Below are 24,369 nucleotides of genomic sequence, written 5' to 3'. Positions count from 1 at the left end.
AAAGAGTAATTAAACCAAATCGACACATCCCACGCCATTACATAGAATCAATGACATTGTGTAAATTCAAAAATCTAGAGTTAAACAAAAAAGTATGGCAATAAAAACAAAATACTTCTCTACGATGTTCCTGTTGATGCTAATAACGCTAATTTCAAAGAAAAACATTCATACCACTAACGATATACTGTTTTAAGCACCATAATATACAGGGTGATTCATGAGACGTGAGCAGGACTAATCCTACACACTCAGTAACTGATAATTGATCGATCACCGTCGTATTTAGGTGAAACAACCAGACTTTTTCCTATTTTTTAACTTTTTGGTGAGGGCAAATTTAATCCTCTACAATCATGGTCACCCTACAAGACCTTATTAATAAGCAGAAAACCTCTTTAATTTTTGATTACGAAGAAAATAAACTGTCAAACTTGAGTGAGATACGAGTTTTCAAAAGTAACCAGACCTCGATGACAGTGGTGACATTCAATTTGACACAGAATATCGGTAGTTTAGTATTCTAATTTTAGGGTGACCACGCATGTCGTAAATAAATTAATAACTTTTTTTTCAACACGACTAGAAAATTAACGTTAACCTCACTAATACTGATACGAAAGTGTTGCTTATAATCTACGAAATGCGCAGTATTAGTCCTGCTCACGTCTCCTGTATCACCCTGTATATAGCATGTTTTAATTTATCATTCGTTGGCGTGACGTGACGTACGCGTTTGCGTTAAGCCTCATTTTGATTTTGAACAGCGCGCCAAGCAGGACGTTATGGAAACTAAATATCCCATACAAAATAAGACTAAGATTCTACCTTATCGTATTTTTTATATCGTCAAAACCTCCGTAAAAGAAAGGTAATTTAAACCTACACGAGATGAAATATGGATGAGTATTACCTGAGGTTGAATATGGATGAGAGTAGGGGAAGCCCCTGGAAATTGTAAACGTACTGCTTAACCTAGAATGATGCGTATTACCACACACGTAAGACTAATGTCCCTTGCTTGAAAGGGAGGAATGATAAGAAAATATTGCCAACAAGAGAAAAACATTGAATACCCGAAATTGTTAAAAAAACATTAAGTAAATAGGTAGGTTATTTTTACACAGTACATACAGGCAAGGCTCGGAACGGTTTTTTCTTCATACAAAAAATACCGATATTATTACGTTCTTTTTCATTCTTTGGTTTATTATTTCATTTTTAATATAACAATCTTATAATACGAAGTTGTTACCTAAAGATTCAGTCCTACGTAAAGAGCATAAAATAGTTTAAAATATTGGGCTATCTCGGGGTTTTGAAAAAAAAAACTGTTCCGAGCCCTGCGAGGTCTCTGACGACGTTTCTACGTAACTTTGTTCACGGACGGAACACTTATTGCACTCCTATACGGCTACCACCAGTTTTGACATTGACTAGGTCTAGAAAATCGTGTGACGTAATTAATGGATGACCCTAAGGACACTCCCTTACGTTCTTCTTTTCAAGTCGGTGCAAAGTTCTAATTAGATGGAGTTTATTAATAATTTTGTTTGACATTTATTATAACACCATATCTATCACTGTAAATCGTGATAGAGCCAACGTCACTATTTAACACCGTTTAATAGAAAGAGACGGACGCTTTGTCCCGTCATTATAAAGCGAAAACCAATACCATCATATGACCGCTTGTAGGTATATATTTTTTACAATAAGTATACCTATAATTCTTAGAATCCGGTTTTATTACAATGTAGGTACCTCAGTGTATGTAATTAATTGATTTTCGTGTTAGTTCGTCATAAACAACGTAAATAAATGCAATTGTGGGAATTAAGGGTGGGTTTATTGCTGTTTGCGATGTTAAAAGTTAGTTTTATTGACAGACCATTCATATGAGGTAAATATTATTTCCATACCTACGTCTCTTTTAAGATAGGTGTGAATTAGTTATTTAAATAAAACATTATTCTCATAAAATATGTTTTGTGATTTGTTGAAATAAAACTTGCAAAAAACATTTTTCATCTACCGCTTGTGGATGCTAAAGCTATAAAGGACACATTGTTATGTACAAATAACGGCTTTCATGTCCAAAAAAATAATAATTTTTGTTTGCCGCATTTTTACATCACTTAAAATACGTATACCCCTTTTTATAACTGACAGTGAGGTATTTCTTTCTCCTAAGGTATTTTCCTTTGCGCTACGACATGGGGTTCTTCAAGAAACGGGTATTCAGTGTTCACATAATCAGCAACACATTAGTGGCTCCTCCGATATCCATGGGCGATGGTGATCGATTCCCATCAGGCTCCATAATATATCCATAACTAACAGTTTCTTTCCTCCCCAGATCCACATGTACCAACAATCCATGATGCGTTCAGAAGAGATCCGGCGCCGCCGCCGCGACGACAATCCTGGTACGCATACGGCGGTCAACAACATACTCGCCGCCGCTGCTAGAGAGATGGAGGAGGCGAGACATGCGACCAGGGGTAACGAGAGGGTGGTGGCCAGCATACAGACCGAGCTGGAGCATGGTAAGTGGCAACATGGCTGTATACACGTCAAACAACATGTATTAACAATCCATGATGCGTTCAGAAGAGATCCGGCGCCGCCGCCGCGACTATAACCCTGGTACGCATACAGCGGTCAACAACATTCTCGCCGCCGCTGCTAGAGAGATGGAGGAGGCGAGACATGCGACCAGGGGCAACGAGAGGGTTGTGGCCAGCATACAGACCGAGCTGGAGCATGGTAAGTGGCAACATGTCTGTATACACGTCAAACAACATGTATCAACAATCCATGATGCGTTCAGAAGAGATCCGGCGCCGCCGCCGCGACGACAACCCTGGTACGCATACGGCGGTCAACAACATTCTCGCCGCCGCTGCTAGAGAGATGGAGGAGGCGAGACATGCGACCAGGGGCAACGAGAGGGTTGTGGTCAGCATACAGACCGAGCTGGAGCATGGTAAGTGGCAACTTGTCTGTACACGTCAACCAACATGTATCAACAATCCATGATGCGTTCCGAAGAGATCCGGCGCCGCCGCCGCGACGATAACCCTGGTACGCATACGGCGGTCAACAACATACTCGCCGCCGCCGCTAGAGAGATGGAGGAGGCGAGACATGCGACCAGGGGCAACGAGAGGGTTGTGGCCAGCATACAGACCGAGCTGGAGCATGGTAAGTGGCAACATGTCTGTATACACGTCAAACCACCTGTATCAACAATCCATGATGCGTTCAGAAGAGATCCGGCGCCGCCGCCGCGACGACAATCCTGGTACGCATACGGCGGTCAACAACATACTCGCCGACGCTGCTAGAGATGGGAAGGGCAACGAGAGGGTTGTTGCCAGCATACAGACCGAGCTGGAACATGGTGTGTGGCAACATGTCTGTATACACGTCAAACCACCTGTATCAACAATCCATGATGCGTTCAGAAGAGATCCGGTGCCGCCGCCGCGACGACAATCCTGGTACGCATACGGCGGTCAACAACATACTCGCCGACGCTGCTAGAGATGGGAAGGGCAACGAGAGGGTTGTTGCCAGCATACAGACCGAGCTGGAACATGGTGTGTGGCAACCCTAGTCGAATGCATACGCGTCTGTTAGAGAAATAGAAGAGGCTCGGCTTGTGCCCAGGGGCGAGGGAGATGTGGCCAGCATACAGCTCTTTTCAAGGTTTGGTCGTATCAGTCTGAAAATACCGCAGGCGACAGTTCATTCCACAGTTTAGCTGCGCGACGCACGATGTTTCTGGGAAGACGCACAGTTGAGGACTGCTAACCATCTAGGTTGTGAAGACGGAAACGTTGTCTCTTCTGTAATCGTACGTAAGAAGTTATACTGTCCAGTTTCTTGTCCAGTTATACGCTTTGGTATATCGCAGAAGCATATTGCATATTTCGCGGAAGTGATTTGGTTTAATGTTACAACTTACAACGTAACTTTATCAATCACTCGACACCAGTGGTCTGGTTTATATTTAACTGGCCAAGTTATTTTTAAAACAAGCATAACATTAAATATCAATTGGCAGTCCATAAAAACTTTTCTACTACTATCTTGAAAAAAATAGGAGTATCTCGAAATCAGAATCATTGTAAAGTAAAGTAAAATTTTACTGGTGGAAAATAGGTGATAGAGTTAATATAATAATAATTATAGAGCTCTGTGCTTTGACTATTGGAGTACATATGTTTTTTTGCATTATCTGTTGTAACGACCCGTCTCTCCCCAGCCGCCGCGACGTCCACCCCCGACAAGCAAGACGACGACAGGCCCAAGAAGCGCACGTCCATCCTGTCGCCCGACGACGACAAGCTACGCGCCAAGAAGAAGATGACCGTCCGCTTCCAAGACGACAAGACTGACGAACGCCCTAACAAGGTTAATTCGCCGGGTGAGTTGTGTCAAACGTTCTTTGTTTTGTTTTATACTCTGATTGCCACAGGTACACGTTTAGTTTAAAGGTAGACGTCCACAGGGCCGTATCGCACGCACGTTCACACGGATTTTAGTATTCTTTGTATAGAAAGTCACACAAGTGCGTCCACTGATCGGCACTGCCGATTGCGTGCGATGCTCTGTGAACGTCTACCTTAAGGGAGCGTTTCAGAAAAGTATCAGGTCCGTGACGCAATTTTTTTAACACTTAGATAAAGCTAAGAAGCTGATGTTTGGCATGATAACGTTTGATAACTTTGCTTTAAATTCAATGGTATATACCTACAAGTATACAGGGTGTCCCAAACTTATGGGACATGAAGGGGAAGTACCTTAAATATCGTAGATAGTGTATTTTGCTTAAAGAAGACTTTATGTTATTTTTAAAAGTTAGTAATTCTGCATTCATAGATTTTCTAAAAATTACTTGCTTCGTCTGGGAATCGAACCGACTTACATGTCAAAAAAAAATCACCCTACTTTTATGATGCCAATCGAAAGAATAGCTAAAAAATAATAACTCTGCTTAAGTAACATTGTATTTTAAAAGAAAGGAACAACGTGAAATTAATCATCAAATTAAAAACATATACAGGGTGGAAAGGCACGACGATCCTTCCCGGAAGTATTAGGTCGTTTAAGTGATACAGAGACTATTGGTAATGGTAAGAATCGTTAATTGAGTAAAAAATAAAAATTGCAAAAATACTACTTTTTAACTGTGGTGATAACCCTATAGCATGTGCACATGACGGCTAGATTAAGGATCTCCGTCGGGAAAGCTCGGGACTTTACACTTTTTTCCGATCGTTGACAGTATCGCAATGATGTATGAATGACGCATAATAAATGTCAAATAAATCAAATGCATGCAAAAATATTACAAACAATTTTATTACTTTCTTAGATAATTACTTTTTTCCAATATTTAATACTTCTTTTCACATACGGTGTTCAAATGTACCTCCGTGTATTACAACGCCGCCGCAGCCCGTACCCGAGTATGTCGATGCACATGCGATATAGTGTATGCTCTTCGTCATTTATCCTCCGCAGAAAGCACCAATTAGCCTTTGTCTCATTTCGTCCGCAGTTTCACATTCCGTTTGGTTTGGTACACCATATCTTTTACACAGCCCCACAAATTTAAATAGCCACGAGCATCTAACATTTTTATTTGAAGAATATGACATTCAATAAGTATAGTTCAATGAAAATTTAATTTCAAACATCAGACGTCTTGTCTATTTCCTACCACGCAAGAAGGTTTGTTAGTTTGGTATTGAAGAAGTATTTATTCTTGATTTATTCTTAGTATTTCATTTTTGCAAGTTCATTTGGTGCAATTAACACAACCTACATGTAATTTTTTATTATTTTAAATAAGTTTCCAATTATTCGAAAATAATTTTGTGAAACGTGTTAAGAAACTAAAACCTTTTTATCAGTCAAGGAAACCAGAGATATTTATAAGACGATTGCGTACTTTTGAGTGGTTGTCAATGTCACCATTTGAACTGTCGTTGTAAACAATGTTGTGGTTAGTATTATTAATATTAAGGAATAACATAACTATTTCATTCAAGTATTGAACAAGTGGAACCACTAAGAAAGCGAAAATCCTGCAATGATTCTTACCGTGCTGTAAGCAGACCTAAAAATGGTTAGATGGCAACAAATTAGCATAATTTCCTGTCGAATACTGATTGTTTACAAGTAAGTTCATTGACCCTGTCACCTGTTAGGGTTAGAACAAAGTAGTTTTTTGCGTGGATGTTTAAAAGGTCATAATTTAGAAACGGTTGCCCATATTAACATAGTTTCTATGGAGAAAATATAGAGCTTAGGCTAAACTATCTCCCATTTCCGGAAAGGATCGTCGTGCCTTTCCACCCTGTATACATGAAACTGCCGTAGTCAATTAAGTGGGTAGTTTTTTTGTAAATTAATTAATTAAATGCTCAAAATGTGATCCCTCTTGTCTTACGCAAATCGCCAATCTTTTAATGAGTCCGCTGCCTGTTGATTTTTTTCTTATCATATGGTGCAACTCAAAGAGTAGTATAATCATTTTCCGTTGTTCCTTTCTTTTAAAATACAATGTTACTTACGCAGAGTTATTATTTTTTAGCTATTCTTTCGATTGGCATCATAAAAGTAGGGTGATTTTTTTTTTGACATTTAAGTCGGTTCGATTCCCAGACGAAGCAAGTAATTTGTAGAACATCTATGAATGCAGAATTACTAACTTTTAAAAATAACATAAAGTCTTCTTTGAGCAAAATACACTATCTACGATATTTAAGGTACTTCCCCTTCATGTCCCATAAGTTTAGGACACCCTGTATAATACAGATTTCTGCATGTTATAATGGTAGCTGCCATACGCGTCACGTCCCCGACAAAGTAGACCTTTTTGTGGAATGCCCCTAAGGATATACAACTTCAAGTAACTGATGCACGCCTTAACAAGGTTAATTCACCGGGTAAATTGTGACGAAAGATTAACCCCCTTATTCATAAAACTTTACGGGCCTGATTTAGTTAAATTATGTTTTATCCCTTTCTTAGAAATACACATGTCAAAGTGACAGATAAAGTGACGATTATTAGCTAATTGAGGTTTGTAGCGCGTTTATGAATAAGAGGGTAAGTATTTTAAAGGTTACGTAGTTTTATAATGTCAAACTGCGCCCAGAAGATGACTGTCCGTGTCCAAGACACCCTAACAAGATTAATTCGCCGGGTGAGTCATATCAAATGGTATTTCATCTTATTTTTCACAAGAGCAAAGACCTGTTAATATATAATAATTCCAAAGTATTCAACATTGCGCATCCAAAAATTCGTTGAATTCACGACAACACGGACTAAAGAGTAAATAATTTACTTTAAATATTTGCTTTAGACGTATGTTAAATGTACGAATAAACAACATGGACATTTTTTTAAACATATCGATTTTTTTTGATGTTATTCAATTCGAGGAAAATCATTCTCAAGGTAAAACAAGCTAAAATAATTACCTACTTATCACATCGATAAAATGAGACTTAATGCATTTTTGTAACTCTTAAGGCATCCATTTTTAAATTTAAAAAGTAATATGTAATTTAAGAGCATTAACTTTCGTTCTGCCATTTTGCACATTACACTGACATTAATTTTTTTTAAATAATTTGGAAACAAAAATAAATTAACGGACTTTAAGTGGCCCGTCGGCAATAAAACCGTTGAAATATATTTTATTGGAATAAAAAAATATTTTAAAGTTTTTATGATTCTCATGCATATTTATGAGGGTCTCGAGGCTTAGTAAAAATTCGATACCTGCGGATAAATATAATCACTTTTCTTATTCTTTGTAATATTTACACAATATCAGACCATAAGTATATTCTTCTGTGTGGTTTTTGGCAGAGTAGGTGGGGTCACTGGGTTCTTATGCGAAACTCCTATTTCTTGTGATTTTTTTCTAAAACTTTCATAAGCTTTTGGAAACTTATTTTTTTCTATTATCGTACCGTATGATAGTCATCAGATACCACATAAAATATGACGCAGTTTAGCGCCATCTAGTTCACTTGTCAACCACAATTTTATCTTAGATTCTAAATTCTACCGTCATAGTCAATAACTTTTTGTCATTACCTAAACGAAGTCGAAAAATATATTTAAACGTAGGTACTCCGTTAAAGCAGTACGTTTCTAATCAATTTAATCTATTATTGGCTGAGATCGAAGCGATTTAAAGGTCAATCTATTTTTAAACCGAGAAAAGGTAAGACATTGCCCCTAGCAATTTCCAATAATCAACGATTTTGTTCTTTAACTTTCTCATTGTTTAATGTAATTTTTTTTACTACATAGTATTGAGATTATCAACTCCCATTAATTAAATATTAAGGCGAGGTACGCTCAGGCTGTTTTGTGGTATATTCGATTAGATTTTCTATCGAGAAAATTTACGTAATCACGTCATTTAGAGCTTAGTTGAAGTAACAAACTGCTTACGCGATTTTAGTACAATTTTTTTAAACTACGTTGGAGGCGATGGCCGAATTAAGTCACAACCATAAATTAAGCTACGCGTATCCTTAACTTTCGGGAACAGAATGGTTCATCAAATATCATTTGATTGCAGTTCTCGTAAAATATTTTTCTTCGTTTTGTAAACAAGTGGCATTCAGGCAAAATCAATTGTGTCTCATTTAATATCTCACAAGCGATTTATTACAATTATGTATGAGGAATATTACACATAACCACTCGAAGATGCAAGTTTCTTCGTCGAAATATACCGTTCCTTGATATAACATTTATTAAGTTACCTACCTCGTTTTCTTACTTTGAAGAATAGTTTTTTTTTTACCAATACAAGACCAGATTTACCGAAACATATCTAGTCGAAAAGTCAAGAGCTCATAAAAATCTGAACACAACTCTATTTTCAAGGTATTAAAGTTTATTTCCAGATATCATCCTGTGTCTTACAGAGTACATTAGGTACTTTAAACTCATATTTTAGTGCGTTATTTACCCGTCTGTTTTCGCAAAGTTTCGAACTACAAACAAAAAGTTCCTCATATTCATATGTTTGCACAATTTTTCACAGTTACAATAATAAAACTGAATGTAAATGGAGTTTAAAATAAACAAGCCTAAGTACAATGTGGGTGATTGTGTTCTCGGGAGCGAATTACGCTAAATTATATTGTCTCGACGCCATTGTTGCTCAAATTGATGGTTGCGTGAGGAAATGTATTATTTTACGTAAGAGTTTAATCCTAGTATTTGCTTTTATGAAACTCCGCGGTGAGATGTATTTAAGTTGGAGGTATTGTTTGCCTATTGGCATTTCAAAAGGCTGGTAGCAATTTGATGGTAATTATATCCTGGTTTTGCTTAGCGGCTTTAAAGGATGACTCACGCTAGACCGGGCCGGGGCCGGTCCGGATCTTCCAGCGCTTCGTTTTCTATGGAAAGCACCACGTGGTCACCGATCAACCGTCATAGAAAATGACATGTCGGACGCCTCGACCTGGGCCCGACCCGGTCTAGCGTGAGTCATCGTTAATGCTAATGTTTTTGTAACAAATACGTAGGAATATAAACTTATAGTTTCGATCTACAAATTAGGGATCTTGATATTACACTATTGTAGCTTATTTGTGAGAAAACATGCTATTTCATACATTCACAATTTCTAATCAAGTTTTTATATTCACGTTTTAAAGAAGTTTTTTTAATTTTAGCTTTACCTATAATAAAAATAATTCAATGTATTAAAGATATTTTTTTGCTCATACCACTTGAATATAATTAGCTTTGGGGCTGTCCATAAATTACGTCATCTATTTTTGTCGATTTTTGACCCCCCCTAAAATCATCCAAAAATCATGCTTGGAATGACCCCGTTCCTAATTTGAAATGACGTAATTTATGAATAGCCCCTTTATAGTCGAATTTTTTACTCATGTTTAAATGTACATATGTATTTCGTTTTTTGGATGACTATATTATAGTATCAATAACCGATTCCATTTGTAAAAGCCAAAAGACTTATATAAAAACTCTATTTGTCTCTACGCATTTGCGCTAAATGTAAATAATTAGTCTTATGTTTACCTTACATATGTTACTCAATCATGAGAATGTTTACAATTAGTCAAGCCGGTGACAAATGTTGTTTACTTTTACCAATCTGTATGTTCGTTTAAATAGAATTTTATCTGCTAAAACTCTCGAGGTTCATATTGTTTATCATGAAGGACTCGCACATGCCTCGTCTCCCAGCTGTCAAAACATCAACAACCCTTAGCTAAAAAGAGACTGCAACATATAGTCAGCTCTCGCACCTCGAATACAAGACAAGAACCATAAAAGTTAATACATCAGGTTTAGGTTATGTAGCTGAGCGCTTTTATTTTTTGCCATTTTTATATATTGTGACCTTTTTTGCCACTTTTGTGTTATTTCTACTCAGAATCACGAGCTCTTTCGATACTAATGGGATAAAAAAATGTCCCAGAGTTTCTTTTTCCTATTGTGTTACCATTTCCCCATACACTTTGTATGGCGGCAACAAAAAGGAAAGTTTGAAAAATGTATGGAAATTTTAGGACACTTTTTCTCCTATAAGGATGAAAAGGGCTCGCGATCCTGACTAGAAATAACACAAAAGTGGCAAAAAATGTCATAATAACTAAAATGGCAAAAAATAAAAGAAACGCTCAGCTAACTGTATGTATACCTACCGTCAACCGAGGTGAATAGGGGTAAGTAAGTATTTGCCCTGTTCACACCAGCCATCCCTATTCACCCCGGTTGACGGTTTACGACTAATGATAATCCTCTAGACCTAGAGGATCCTTTTATTTTTATTTTAGTTAGGCGAACGGCATTTGTGGCTATGGCTTTTACGTGGTGGGGCAGTTCTATCAGTGTGACATCTTGTATAAAAGCATAGAATAATATAAGTAAAGAAAGAGTGGTAACTCCATACATCACTTTTCTTACCAAAACGCGCGTTATTTCGTAGTCGACATCTAACATCAAGTAGCGGAATATATCAGTACTAAGTCGACAATAGATGTCGCGGCGAACAAAAACTCTTAATGTTCAACAATTTTCAGCTAATTTTATAACCGGATTACTCGAAACTCTATTTTCAATTCTAATATTAGTTATAAATTGTTTTAGCAGTACATTTTTCGTCAGTAGCGACACTTGTGCCATCTGGTGTCAAGTAGCGGTACTGTTAGTTGCACTACTTGACGTTAGATGTCGATTACGAAATAACGCGCGTTTTTGTATGAAAACTGATGTATGGAGTTACCACTCTTTCTTTACTTATATTTATTTATGATAAATGTCATGAGTAAGAGCGAGGCCATAAGTCCTAAGATAAAAGTACTAAACATGCATTATTGTCATCAGGGGCCGCCTCCAACCAGGACGATCCCAAGCCGGGCGGCATCAAAGTAGTGCAGCTATCCGCTCTGCAGAAGCCTACCAACAACGAGCATGACGATTCTGATGGTGAGTATTCTGCCCTATGGTTGACTGGTAGAGAATGCCATTTGGCATTAAGTCCGTCACACACAAGTTTTATAAAGATTTATAAAATACGAATAAAAAAACTATATTTTGGTCACGGGTTTTGATTCAAATTCAGTATATTGATCTTTATTTGGAGGATTGAACCTCTATAACTTTAAAAGCCTCCATATTCCCAGCGTTTTGATCTTATACATGTATTTTTCTATTTTATCTTTTTATTCAATATTTAAATAAAATATTCGCTGGTAGAGGGTAGGCAAGAAGAGTAAGTAAACTCTAATATATTTATATAATTTTTATGTTTATTTTCCAGAGAAAGCCAAGAACATGGATGACGACGAAGAAACAGATTCAAGCGGCTCCATGTCCGACTCAAATGCTAACGAATGCGAAGAGGGGCGCCGCCCTCATGTCTGCGACGTCTGTGATCTCAGGTAACAGTTATTTTTCATATTAAAATAGAATCCATGCTATGTCTATCCTGCATATCTAGCATGTCTACTATCTTGTCGAAATCCGTGTGACCACAAAATAAATTATAGTACTACCGTACAGAAAGGAAACTTCCTACAAAACCGAAGTTTGACAGCGGTTCAGGGTCGAATCATGCTTTCGGCTATTTAGGGTTGTTAAAATGCAAGCCAATATCTTATCGTGGTCGTGCACGCAAAGGGACGTCAAGTTGTGTCAACCCTAATAATTGCTCAGAGCAATGCTGAGCCGAACAGAGCCGAGCTTGCCCGAAGGGAGGAGTTTCGTACCCCTGGTGTGACTTTATACACCAAGCTTGACTTGCCCTATGGAGTCGCGCCAGTGGCGGTAAGACTTGTTGGACAACCGTATCATATTATTATTTCCTTACAGATTCCAGCGATCATCCCACCTCTCCCGACACCGGCTGACACACACAGGCGAGCGGCCCTTCACGTGCGGCGGCTGCGGCCGCTCCTTCGCGCGCTCCGACAAGCTGCGCGTACACACCAAGATCTGCGAGCGGGTACCGTACACACTATACACGGCGATCAGTCCACTTATTTAGTTTTATGAACGGGTCTACCGCGATAAGATTTCATTATTTTTATCTTACATCCGACGTTCCAGCTGGGTAGCACCAGATGTAGTGACGGATGATACAGATAAAACGTCAGATTTAACTTCGTAAGGCCCACGGCCGCCGACCATACAAAGTTTCCCTATTTTTAATTTGAACCTTATTGTATAGTAGGGTGACATTCGTTTGTTTTAGAAAACAATAAACCAAAAGAAATGCTACTTTATGTCATTTTTGAAAGGTACATTGTAATGCACATTGGGCCTTACGAGGTTAATAAATAATCTGACACTTATACCCACATTTCCCATTCCAGGAAGACCCAACCGTCGACATGGCCAACGAATCCACCACGACCAAGCGCGAAAACAACTCTGAAGTGATGTCCGGCATGGTGCGCACCACACATCGGGAGTCCGGACATCTCGTGTTCACGCCCAGCGGCGACGTCATGCTACCCCCCCGGGCTACTACCAACCCCGTCGTACTCAACAGGTAAATACGTACAATACTCCTGGAACAAATGTGAAAACAACTCTGAAGTGATGTCCGGCATGGTGCACACCTCAAATCGGGAGCCCGGCCGTCTCGTGTTCACGCCCAGCGGAGACGTCATGCTACCACCCAGGGCAACCACCAACCCCGTCGTACTCAACAGGTAAATACATACATACAATACTCCAGGAACTTAAATTTTTTTTAAGAAAAAAAAATAGAAACGGTTCAGGAATTATTACTGACTAGTTGTGCCCGCGGCTCCGCCCGCGTGGAATTCGGCCTGTGTCAGTAAGCGGCTAATTCATCCTTAATTTCTCTCCCTCTCCCTTGGAGGCGGAACTTGAAGTAAAGTTGACAGATGGATACTAGTTATGATGATCCGAATGTGTTAGCTAAACGTCAATGTTAATTTTCAAGATAATTTCATATTAGATAAAAAATTGCATTTAATTACTTATACCAGTGATAATTATTCAATTTAATTTACCTATTTTATAATATCGAATTCTGAACCGTTCTGAGCCGTCGACTTAAGCAAAAGGGAGGAGATCCCCGCTCCGAATCGTTTCTGGTGCAGAGGCTGTCCATATCCATCCGGCCGGCAGTATTGCCGTGAGCATTATGGGCACTTTTGCAGCGGAAGTGATAAAGAATGGGTTCGACTAATAGTTACTTTATTAGTAATTATTTGTAAAAAACTTTATTAAAGGCACTTTTTATGCAATTGTGAATGTAATTATTAATACCAAAATATTAGCTACTAAAAAAATGTTAGTATTATATAGTGGTCCGCACCCGCTACCGCTAGAATATAACGGTGCAGTTCCCACTCCCCCAGCACGCTGGAGCCGGTGAAGCTCGAGCTGGCCGGCGAGCTGCTGGAGCCGCCGCGCCGCGGCCGCGGGCGCCCGCGCAAGACGCCGCTCCCGCTCACGCCCAAGATCAAGAAGAAGCGCGGCCGCCCGCCCAAGACTTCGCTCGGTTAGTGCCACTTTTATGCTATTTGATGACAGAAATGCAGGGGCGTAGTCAGGGGGGTGTCCCTACGCAGTTTAGGTACATTTGGCCGGCGCCCTCCCGGGCAGGGCAGGCGTATTGCAGTGGGCTGCCGTTCGACCGCACGATAGTCGTGTCACGTGACGCTCGTGCAAAGAAGATTCACCGTTCGTGCGCGGTTATAAGTTTCAATTTTGTTGCAGGCGGCGAGTATAGGTATAATTTTATACCTAAAGCTGACTTGTGAAGGAGTGAATTTTCTGTACGGTAGTACTATTAGTTATTCTGTGGCGTAGTTGCCCTAGGGCCAACCGGGCCATGGCATTTGTTTTTCTTCCTTGACTTTAGGGCCCCGAAACTTATTGGCCCGGGGGCCCGATTTCAAATTACACCCCTGAAGAAATGTAGTAGTCGTCACGCAATTACAATATTTTATACTAAATTATTGAATATGACTCATTAGGTCATCATTCAAAACGACCAAATTTTCCCGATTTTTTTTTCGATCTGTGTCGTGCTCGCTTAAGGTAAACGCACACGCAGCCGTAAAGGCTTGAACGAGGCAAGTTTACGTAGACCGATATGCTTCATTCGTAATTTTCTTCATTCTGTTTATTTATAATCAACCATCTTCCGTTATGGATCATTTGGTTTGGCTACAAATATAATGACCACCAAAAAATACTTTGGTACCCTAAATAAAAAAATTATGCTTACCAAAAAAAATTACTGAATACCAAAAAATTGAGGCCTATAAATACAAAAGTACCACCGATTTAATTACGACTGCACTTCAAATTGTATTCAAGTACCAAATATATTGAATGATCACCAAAAATCATTAACGATCACCAAATCTTGAAGACCAAATTATTGATTATTGATTACCAAAAAATGTATACATATTACCAAATAAAGTAAAATGATGCCAAAGTTACTAGCCCCTCCCGCTCAACCCCGCACCGCATACCTACCTAACCTAACCTACTTTTCTAGTAGCATTTCGTTATGCTACTAGAAAAGTAGGTTAAACTGCTATCAGGCAGTTAAGTGGGCTAGGTTAGGTTAGCACTGCGACACTTACAGAAACGAAATTGTACTAGAATAGTAGGTTAGGTTTGAACTGCGACCTTTACAGAAACGAAAAATGCTACTATAAAAGTGGGTTAGGTTAGGTTAGAACTGCGATCCTCACAGAACCGAAGTACTATCAGATAAGTGGGTTATGTTAGGTTAGAACTGCGACCCTTACAGAAACGAAATGCTGCTAAAATAGTGGGTAGGTTAGGTTTGAACTGCGGGTCCCTTACAGAAACGAAACGCTACTAGAAAAGTGGGTTAGGATAGGTTGGAACTAAGACCCTTATAGAAACTAAATCCTACTAGAAAAGTGGGTTAGGTTAGGTTTGAACTGCGACCCTTACAGAAACGAAGTGCTACTAGAAAACTTGGTTAGGTTAGGTTTGAACTGCGACCCTTACAGAAATGGAATGCTACTAGAAAAGTGGGTTAGGTTTGAACTGCGACCCTTACAGAAACGAAATGCTACTAGAAAAGTGGATTAGGTTAGGTTTGAACTGCGACCCTTACAGAACCAAACTGCTATCAGAAAAGTGGGTTAGGTTAGGTTTGAACTGCGACCCTTACAGAAACGAAATGCTACTAGAAATGTGGGTTAGGTTAGGTTTAAACTGCGACCCTTACAGAAAAGAAATGCTACTAGAAAAGTGGGTTAGGTTAGGTTTGAACTGCAACCTTTACAGAAACGAAATACTACTAGAAAAGTGGGTTAGGCTGGGTTTGAACTGCGACCCTTACAGAACCAAACCGCTATCAGAAAAGTGGGTTAGGTTAGGTTTGAACTGCGACCCTTACAGAAAAGAAATGCTACTAGAAAAGTGGGTTAGGTTAGGTTTCAACTGCGACCCTTACAGAAAAGAAATGCTACTAGAAAAGTGGGTTAGGTTAGGTTTGAACTGCGACCCTTGCAGAACCAAACTGCTATCAGAAAAGTGGGTCAGGTTAGGTTTGAACTGCGTCCCTTACAGAAACGAAATGCTACTAGAAAAGTCAGTTAGGTTAGGTTTGAACTGCGACCCTTACAGAAAAAAAATGCTACTAGAAAAGTGGGTTAGGTTAGGTTTGAACAGCGACCCTTACAGAAAAGAAATGCTACTAGAAAAGTGGGTTAGGTTAGCTTTGAACTGCGAACCTTACAGAAACGAAATGCTACTAGAAAAGTGGGTAAGGTTAGGTTAGCGCGACTGTTACAGAAATAAAATGCTACTAGAAAATGGTGACGAATTGGATTAATTAATTTAATAGGATAACGATGTATTAAATATTTCCACATTTTTAATTAAAATGTGGTTACAATTTTGGTGGTCATTTACTATTTTTGGGTTTACAATGATTATTTTGGAGTCATTTGCTTTAATAGGATAGCAAGATTTAAAAATTTGGTTATAATTTTACATTAAAATGGAGTTCTAATTTTGGTGGTCATTTACTATTTTTGGGTTTACAATGATTATTTTGGTGCCATTTTCTTTAATAGGATAGCAAGATGTAAAAATTTGAGTATCATTTCACATTAAAATGGGGTTTGAAATTTGGTAATCATTTACTATTTTTGGGTTAATAATGATTAGTTTGGTGTCATTTCCTTTAATAGGATAGTAAAATGTAATAAAATTGGTAATCATTTCACATTAAAACGGTGTTATAATTTTGGTGATCACTGATCATTTATTATTTTAGGGTGGTAAAATAGATTTTTTTGGTATTAAATTTTATTAAATCTGGTGATCAGTTAAATAGCAGCCATTTGGTTTTACAAGCCGTTTTGCAAAAATCTGCGGCGTAATGCAGCTCCATGGGTCCATATTGGGTTGCATACAAGTTTAGGTCATATCTTTGATGCGCATAACAACTTGTGTCATAATCATCATTGCGCATACAAATGAAAAGTCATATTATATTGTGTCATACATTTTTAGCCATAATATTTGATGACATACTCAGCAGTTGTCATACATTTTTTGTGCATATAGGTTTTGATTATAATGAATCAAATGTCATACCAGCTAAAAGCATATTTATCGATATTTATAAGGTTTTTACGTATAACGTTTTGTAGCATAATAATTTTCAACCATAATGGTTTACATAAATAATTTAAGAAACTAATTTTAGCCTCTCAACAACTCCTCGAAAAAAACCTTTTCCCTAATCTCCGTCCAAACACTTAATTCGACGGAGCCCCGCTCACGCGGGGCTCCTATTTCTGCGTAGTTTGCCCTCCGGGCATCTAAAGCAACCTAACGAACCTAACCTACCTATTATGATTAGTTTCTTTTATGACCACTAAATATATGACTTAATTTTTTATGACTATATTAATACTATGCACTGCAATACTTCGAACGAAAAACAATTATGGATATCAAGCAGATGACTTAAAATCTTATGCGAATTAAATTAATGACTACAAAAGTTATGACATAACTAATTTATGACAAAAACCCAGTTATGCTCAGGATAATTCTGACTAAAGATTTTTATGACTTACAATTTTATACATAAAGTCTTATGACAATTAAAAATATGACAAAAGTTGTTATGCGACCAGAGGGAGTCCCCAGCTCCATCTATGAAAATGTGCTTTTTTCCTTTTTCTCAAACATAGTAGCCTCGCGCGGCAATTTCCTCGCGAGGCAGTTTGCACTGTGCAGACGCAGCGTCAAGTCAGTGGTTATTTACATTTTTCACCTGCCTTTGTTTAACGTAGACCTGGAGGGCTGCGTGCTGACGGGCGGCACGGTGATGGGCAACGCGCACAACCTGAGCAACCTGAGCATGTCGGCGCTGCCGTCGGGCCAGCAGCTGCTGCTCAAGCGCAAGCGCGGCCGCCCGCCCAAGAACTACCTGCTGCCCGCGCGCACCGGTAAGTGCCTCTCCTGCTAGAACACCACTCAAACACAAGCTTACGTCACTGTCGAAGCCTATACTATGTGGATAGGGAACTTGCGCCTGAATCTAAAAATTAACAACGCCTATAAAGGGACCCACAGATTACCAGTTCGCTGAACGATATCAGCCTGTCAGTTGTCCGGAACTGTCACCTTTTGCGTTTAACTGACAGGCCGATATCGTCCGGCGGACTGGTAATCAGTGGGCCCCTTAAGCAGTGCCGCCCCCTACAGTTCATACACCCACTCTACCAAAAATGTTACTTAAGAGGATAGTGAACGACCGCTTCTCACGTGACATCGTCCACTTGCGTCTTATGTATTTAAATCTAAAAAATAGTTAGCTGCCAGGTCGAATTAGCTTCTTTTTCGAATTGCCAAAACGATAACCGGCTATGGGGCTATTCATAAAGTACGTCATTTCAAATTAGGGGGGGGGGGGGTCTGGACACATCGGATGATGGTAGCATGACGTAGGAGGAAATGGGGTCATTCGAAGCATGATTTTTTGATGATTTTAGGGGCGGGGGGGTCAAAAATCGTCTAAAAACGATGACGTAATTTATGGACAGCCCCTATGCTGTTTATATGAAATGCTTGCGGATGACATCACGACAAAATTACTCACTCTCTGATTTGATTTGATTGCAGTGAAGACGTAAGCCTGTGTCACCGATTACTTAAAAAAAAAGATTAAGACAAAATTAAGTTTTATAAACAGACTGATTAAAATTATGTAGATTTCTTAAGATGATAATAGTGTTAATTAAGTGTATAAGTAAAAATGTTGATATTTTTATTCCTTGTTGAATAAGAAGAATTTAGTTGTTTTTTTGTTATGTCAAAAATTTGTCGTCATTGTGATTACTTAGCTGTATTTGATTCTTTACAAAGAAAATGTGTTATTTTTTGGTTATGTTTTGTTTTATTTTTCAATTATTTTTATCCCAGTGGTTTTAAATGTAGGTAATATTGTCACGAACATTAAAATCCTTTCAGTCATTGATACATTTAATTATTTAGTTAATTAAATTAAATACACTATAGGATACCACTTAAAACTACGTAAAATTCTCGTGATGTTACGAATCCGTTCCAATGAATTAGACAAACTATCGTCACGATCAAACAAAAGATCAAATACACAAAAAGTACTGACGCCAGAAATCTAAAGCGGTGAATCGTTGTTGTTTTTACTCGATGACTAAGTCTATTATAGTTTACATGATTTCCCACGTGTGTGTGTGTGTGTGTGTGTAAAAGGCATGTGTTCGTTTTTTTGCCTTTGCATTATGCTTTTGTTTTGCTTCACACTATTTCCATTGTTGGTTCATAGATTATAAAAAAATATGTTTGGTATAGCATATTTATATAAGCATTTTGGTTGGCGTCCCTTGTATGTATTTTATGACTTTATCTGTTGGCGAGTAAAAACCTCTGAGAATAATTAAGGGCACTAATTACAAAAATATACTGTTAAAGCAATTTTCTTAAAAATTTAGCTATTTACATAATAATATGACTCGGTCACCAAATAGGCTTCAAAACAAATAACTCCAAAGTTCTAAATTATTGCAATAAAACGTATAACTTTTGCTCTAAGTTTAAATGTGATTTTGTCATGTTTATATATCACCACTATTGGTTTTTGATGAATCATTTAAAAACAATGTTCGAGATACCAATTTGACTCTTCGTTTGTGATAGAACAGATAATCTAATGCAATAGACTCATCTGAGAGTCTGTCTCCGTCGTATCGTTTTACTCGCCGATAGATAAGCGCAATGTGTGTGCCAAAAGTATTAAAGTACCAGCTTTTATACTCATATTTTAATTGTATTATTCAATTATCAGCTACACTTCCTAAAGTCCTAAACAAACATCATTGTTTAGAAAGATTGATAATTTAAATTACAAAACAAAATATGATAGAGTGTGATTTTGTTATGAATCTTCCTAAATAAAACCAACCTCAAGCATTTTGGCAGTTAACTCTGCAATAAAAAATGACCTGACTTGTCGAAGTTGCCGACCCCAATGCATTTGTCTCGCTATTCTAAGTTTATAAGAGAGGGACGGATTCTTCTTGTCGGAGATAAACAACATTTGGCTGTTATAAGACAAACATTTTCCAAATTATCCCCAAATGGTGTGCAAAGCTAATCAGCATATATCCCTTCCCTAGGTACCGACTTACCGATGCCGTACAACATAGCAATGGACTTGAATAAGATTTGTTAGTATTCACACGTTTTAGCATGGCCTGTCTAACACGAGCTTGCCTGTATAAGCTGTTAATAAAGATGTCGTTAATCGAATATAAGTCTAATGGTGTTTAGAATAGAGTTGATATTTGGAAGCAGAAGTTTAAACCAAACGAAACTGAAGTTTTAACAAGTTTTAAGATATCAACTGTACTCTTGCGTGGGTTAGTTACGGTACGACTACTAAGAAGTTGCGTGTTCTCTCTTAAATTACAAATTGACTGTTAAAATGTGTATTGGTTTGGTAAAAAAAGTGTGCAAGTCAAAGAAAAGTAGCAATTACACTGAGTGACATACACAACTACTAGAACACGCTCTAATAGCTCGGTCCGTGTAGACGTGCCTCGGACGAAGCAAACGCACTCGCGGCCGCAATGCCTCGGGCGAGGCACGACCGAGCTGCTTAGCGCGGCAATTTCCTCGCGAGGCGGCTCGTTCTGTGTGAACTCGCCTAATGAAACTGCTTCGACGATACTTTAGGCTTAGTACGAGAGCGCTGCGACAGTTTCTCGCGCCCTAGATATTGTTGCGGCAAACACTACTCATTGTGTAACTAATACAAATGAAAAATCCAGAATTTGCCACTGAAATTTGAACCTTTAGTGCAGGGAATAAGAGTTGATTTTGGTTTTGCTTGAAAATTTAACGAAACAAATTAAATGCAACTCTGTTCCAATTGAATATGATTTAAATTTCATCGAAATGAATAAGTACTATAGGTAGGACCTTGGGCCTTAGGAGGATATAACTATCTATTAGATTATATTTTAGTAACGACATTCTTTATAATAGCTCCATGGGGTAATGAGGTACTAATCGGTATTTCTAACGAAAATATAAACGGTATGATATTATTAACACTTTTCCAAATTATAAAACGCCTGCATAACGGTAAGTATTAGCCTTAACATATATCCGCTTTGCTATATCATACTAACTATAAAAGCGCAATTGCAGTACTGATCCGCCGTTATAACGGGTTCGTTCATCAGTCAATCATAGACAAAATAATAGTAGAATGCGTAAAATAGTACAAAATGTACTTCATCTTTCAAATTTGTGGTTTTAATATTGGGCACTCAGGGTGGTATTTCACCATCCAATTTCTTTGTCCAATGTGTATTGCATCTCGCATTTTGCTTAATGAGAGAGTGAGACGCAATGACATTGGACAAACAAATACCACCCTTATGCGCACCCCGCACGGGCTGAAATTATCAGAAATTAAACACCGGAATGTTGTCTATGGCACCTGTTTTTTTTATGGTGTTTCACCGGGAATGAAAAATGAGGGCTATAATTTTCACAAATTATAGGCTTAAATGTGAATGTGGCATTTTCATTTAACTTGTACTTTAAAGCGCGACTTAAGTCGTCTAACCGTTACATTCCTGACAAAATGTATGGGATTTGACATTGACCGTCAGTTTTGTAACGATTGCTAACCGGCCGTTAAAGGTGCACAGTTAAGTGAAAATGCCCTTTATCAAGTTTCAAGGTTAAAGTTCGTTAATATTTTATTATCTTTACATTTCTTTGTTGTCTATGTCTGACCGATCCTCCATGACGCCTGTAGTTCTGTAATTGTGTCTAAAGTAGATAGGCAATGTAGTATAACTCGAACCCGACACAAATCTAAACGCAACATTTTTCCAGACGGCCGCCCCAACGAGAACTACAACGCCACCAACCTGCCCTTCGGAGACTTCTCATATCTGACCGAAATGATGTACAACCCGGCCCTCGCCGCCTACGGGTACGGAGTCACCAGCGTCGACCCTGACCGCAACGTGGACCAGGATCAGAGCGCGGTCAGTGAAACCTCCCATGACCGCACTATAGACGTGTCAGATTCATCCTCGGACGAAGAAGAAACTTCAAGAGTGGAGCCAGAAGAAAACGTACCGGCGGTCGGCGTTGAAACTCAAATCATGACTGTCGGCGACTGCCAGATAGTGAAACTCCCGCCTAATAATGACGAACCGAACAACAAAGAAGACAAGTTGGAACAGGTACAGGATAACTCTACTATCGTTCCAGTTTCGACCCCCAGCTCGGTAACTATTACTCCGATAACTACGGTGGGAGACTGCACTATAAGACCGGTAGAGAATAACACTTAAGTGCGAATAATTAAGTGATGAAAATAGGTACAGAATACCTGTTTTTGTTGCTTTTAGCGGGGAAGGATAAATATTGACTGCAAATCGTGACACAAAGCAATCTTTAAAGAATATGGTAGATGGCGCCACTTTAAACGTTCAATTCTATAATGTTCTATCTCTGACTTCGTTGTCTAAATATATGACGCGCAGCATTTCTAAAATTGCTTCAACCTCCCAAGTCCCCATGTCCTTTTAAAAGAACAAAATTTAATGGAATTTTGAACTATAAAGACGGTTCAAAATTCAAAACTGCATGGGGCTTAGGAGGTAATCATTCATAGAAACTTACTCAATTTAAGTACTATATTACGAGATTGAGACTTACAAAAGTGATGCTATCTAGTTATTTCGAAACTTTGTGTATGAGCAGTCATTATTACCCTTCTCTGTCACACTGTACGCTTACTATTCAGCTGTTATGAGCGGCTTATTGCGGTGGCGTCACAGTAGCCTCGCTCTTTCTTTTACGGCTAGTAAGAGAGGGACGCCATACTCGGCTAGTGTGATTAAAGTGTTGCTCGAAAGATATGGACGAAATGTAAACATTACTATTTGACGAATAACCTCAAATTTACAGAAATCAGTTTTATGAAAAAATTGCGAACGTGTTACTAACTTTTATTGTGTTATAACTGTAGGTATATGAACATCAATTTAAATTTTTATTATAATCGATGTCAAACTGATTTAAATACAATAACTTCAAAAATCAAGAACAATATGAAATGATAATGCTTGAATATGACCCAATCATATAAATAGGAGCAGAATTATTCAAAAATAGCTTGTTTACATTTTTGTCTACTTCTTTGAACGCCATTTTACATAGAATTTTCGTCTGCAAGTCTTCCCACATCACAATATGTACGACTTAATTCCTCTGATGCCGCCGCAATGACGATTAAAAAAAAAAGAAAAATGACTGTCGTAATCTGCATTTAGATTGGTGGTGAAATAATTTATTTTGCTGAAATTATGAACCGTTGTAAGCTTTACATGATTAACCGTGATACTCAGTTGGAATCGGCCGTTTTCGTGAACAAGTCACAATCTAGCAATGTTCTACATGACGATTATGATGGTGCCTCGGGCCCTGGGTCATACAACTTACTACTAATAACTTATGAATTAAAAAATAACGCAATGAAACTGGTGAACCGATTTTGATAAAACATCTCTAAGAACCAGCGCTAGAAAACCTGCTTTGAAAAAAAAACTGCTTTCAAAGCGGTTTAGCTACGGTTTCACAGACAGACTCACACCCCTCTTTTTGTGTCGGGAGTTTAAAAAAACACTTGTACCCCATTCAGTAAATAATTGTACAGGCTGGGTCACAAATATGTGGACAATTTTTCACCGTGTCTTTTAAGTTTAAAATGAAATGAAAAAGTTTATACATACAATTTTTTAAATTACTGTATCACTACTTCATACTAAAAGCGCATCAGTTTAATTCGTGTTACACTACTCGTAACATGACAATAGTCATCTGACACTATCTTCATTAGTGTGAATTATTAGTGTCTTTGACAATAGTCATCTGACACTATCTTCATTAGTGTGAATTATTAGTGTCGTTGACAATAGTCATCTGACACTATCTTCATTAGTGTGAATTAATAGTGTCAATTGACAATCCAGTTTCCGAAATAAAAGCCTGAGTGAATTTACTCAATTCAAAGGCATGTAATGAATTACTAATTAAATGTAAACATCTAAAATTGACTTATAAGGGAAGTTTTATGACTCGGGGTAGTACTTAGCTGTTAAAAGTACATGGGACACATAGTTCTAGGATTAGTTGTAGAATAATGAGTTTATATAATAAATGCATTATTTTTCTAAATTAAATACGGTATTCACATCACAATACAAACCGGCT

At 38.2% G+C, this 24,369-nt stretch overlaps 1 protein-coding gene across 1 annotated transcript in view; it reads left to right on the top strand.

The window, feature by feature from the left end:
* Window positions 1–24,369, top strand: part of LOC134797467 (uncharacterized) — a 34,216-nt gene extending 9,847 nt beyond the window's left edge. Inside the window, exons 4-14 of the mRNA XM_063769701.1 lie at window positions 2,360–2,515; window positions 3,361–3,406; window positions 4,274–4,435; window positions 11,419–11,520; window positions 11,855–11,975; window positions 12,406–12,538; window positions 12,909–13,087; window positions 13,929–14,071; window positions 17,877–18,032; window positions 20,244–20,294; window positions 21,979–24,369. Coding sequence (XP_063625771.1) covers window positions 2,360–2,515; window positions 3,361–3,406; window positions 4,274–4,435; window positions 11,419–11,520; window positions 11,855–11,975; window positions 12,406–12,538; window positions 12,909–13,087; window positions 13,929–14,071; window positions 17,877–18,032; window positions 20,244–20,294; window positions 21,979–22,445 — 1,716 coding nt within the window. The 3' untranslated portion in view covers window positions 22,446–24,369. The remainder of the gene's footprint in view (window positions 1–2,359; window positions 2,516–3,360; window positions 3,407–4,273; window positions 4,436–11,418; window positions 11,521–11,854; window positions 11,976–12,405; window positions 12,539–12,908; window positions 13,088–13,928; window positions 14,072–17,876; window positions 18,033–20,243; window positions 20,295–21,978) is intronic.

The sequence above is a fragment of the Cydia splendana genome, chromosome 15 (genome assembly GCF_910591565.1).
Source record: "Cydia splendana chromosome 15, ilCydSple1.2, whole genome shotgun sequence".
NCBI classification, from domain to species: domain Eukaryota; kingdom Metazoa; phylum Arthropoda; class Insecta; order Lepidoptera; family Tortricidae; genus Cydia; species Cydia splendana.
This window is presented reverse-complemented; position numbering and strand designations above follow the sequence as displayed.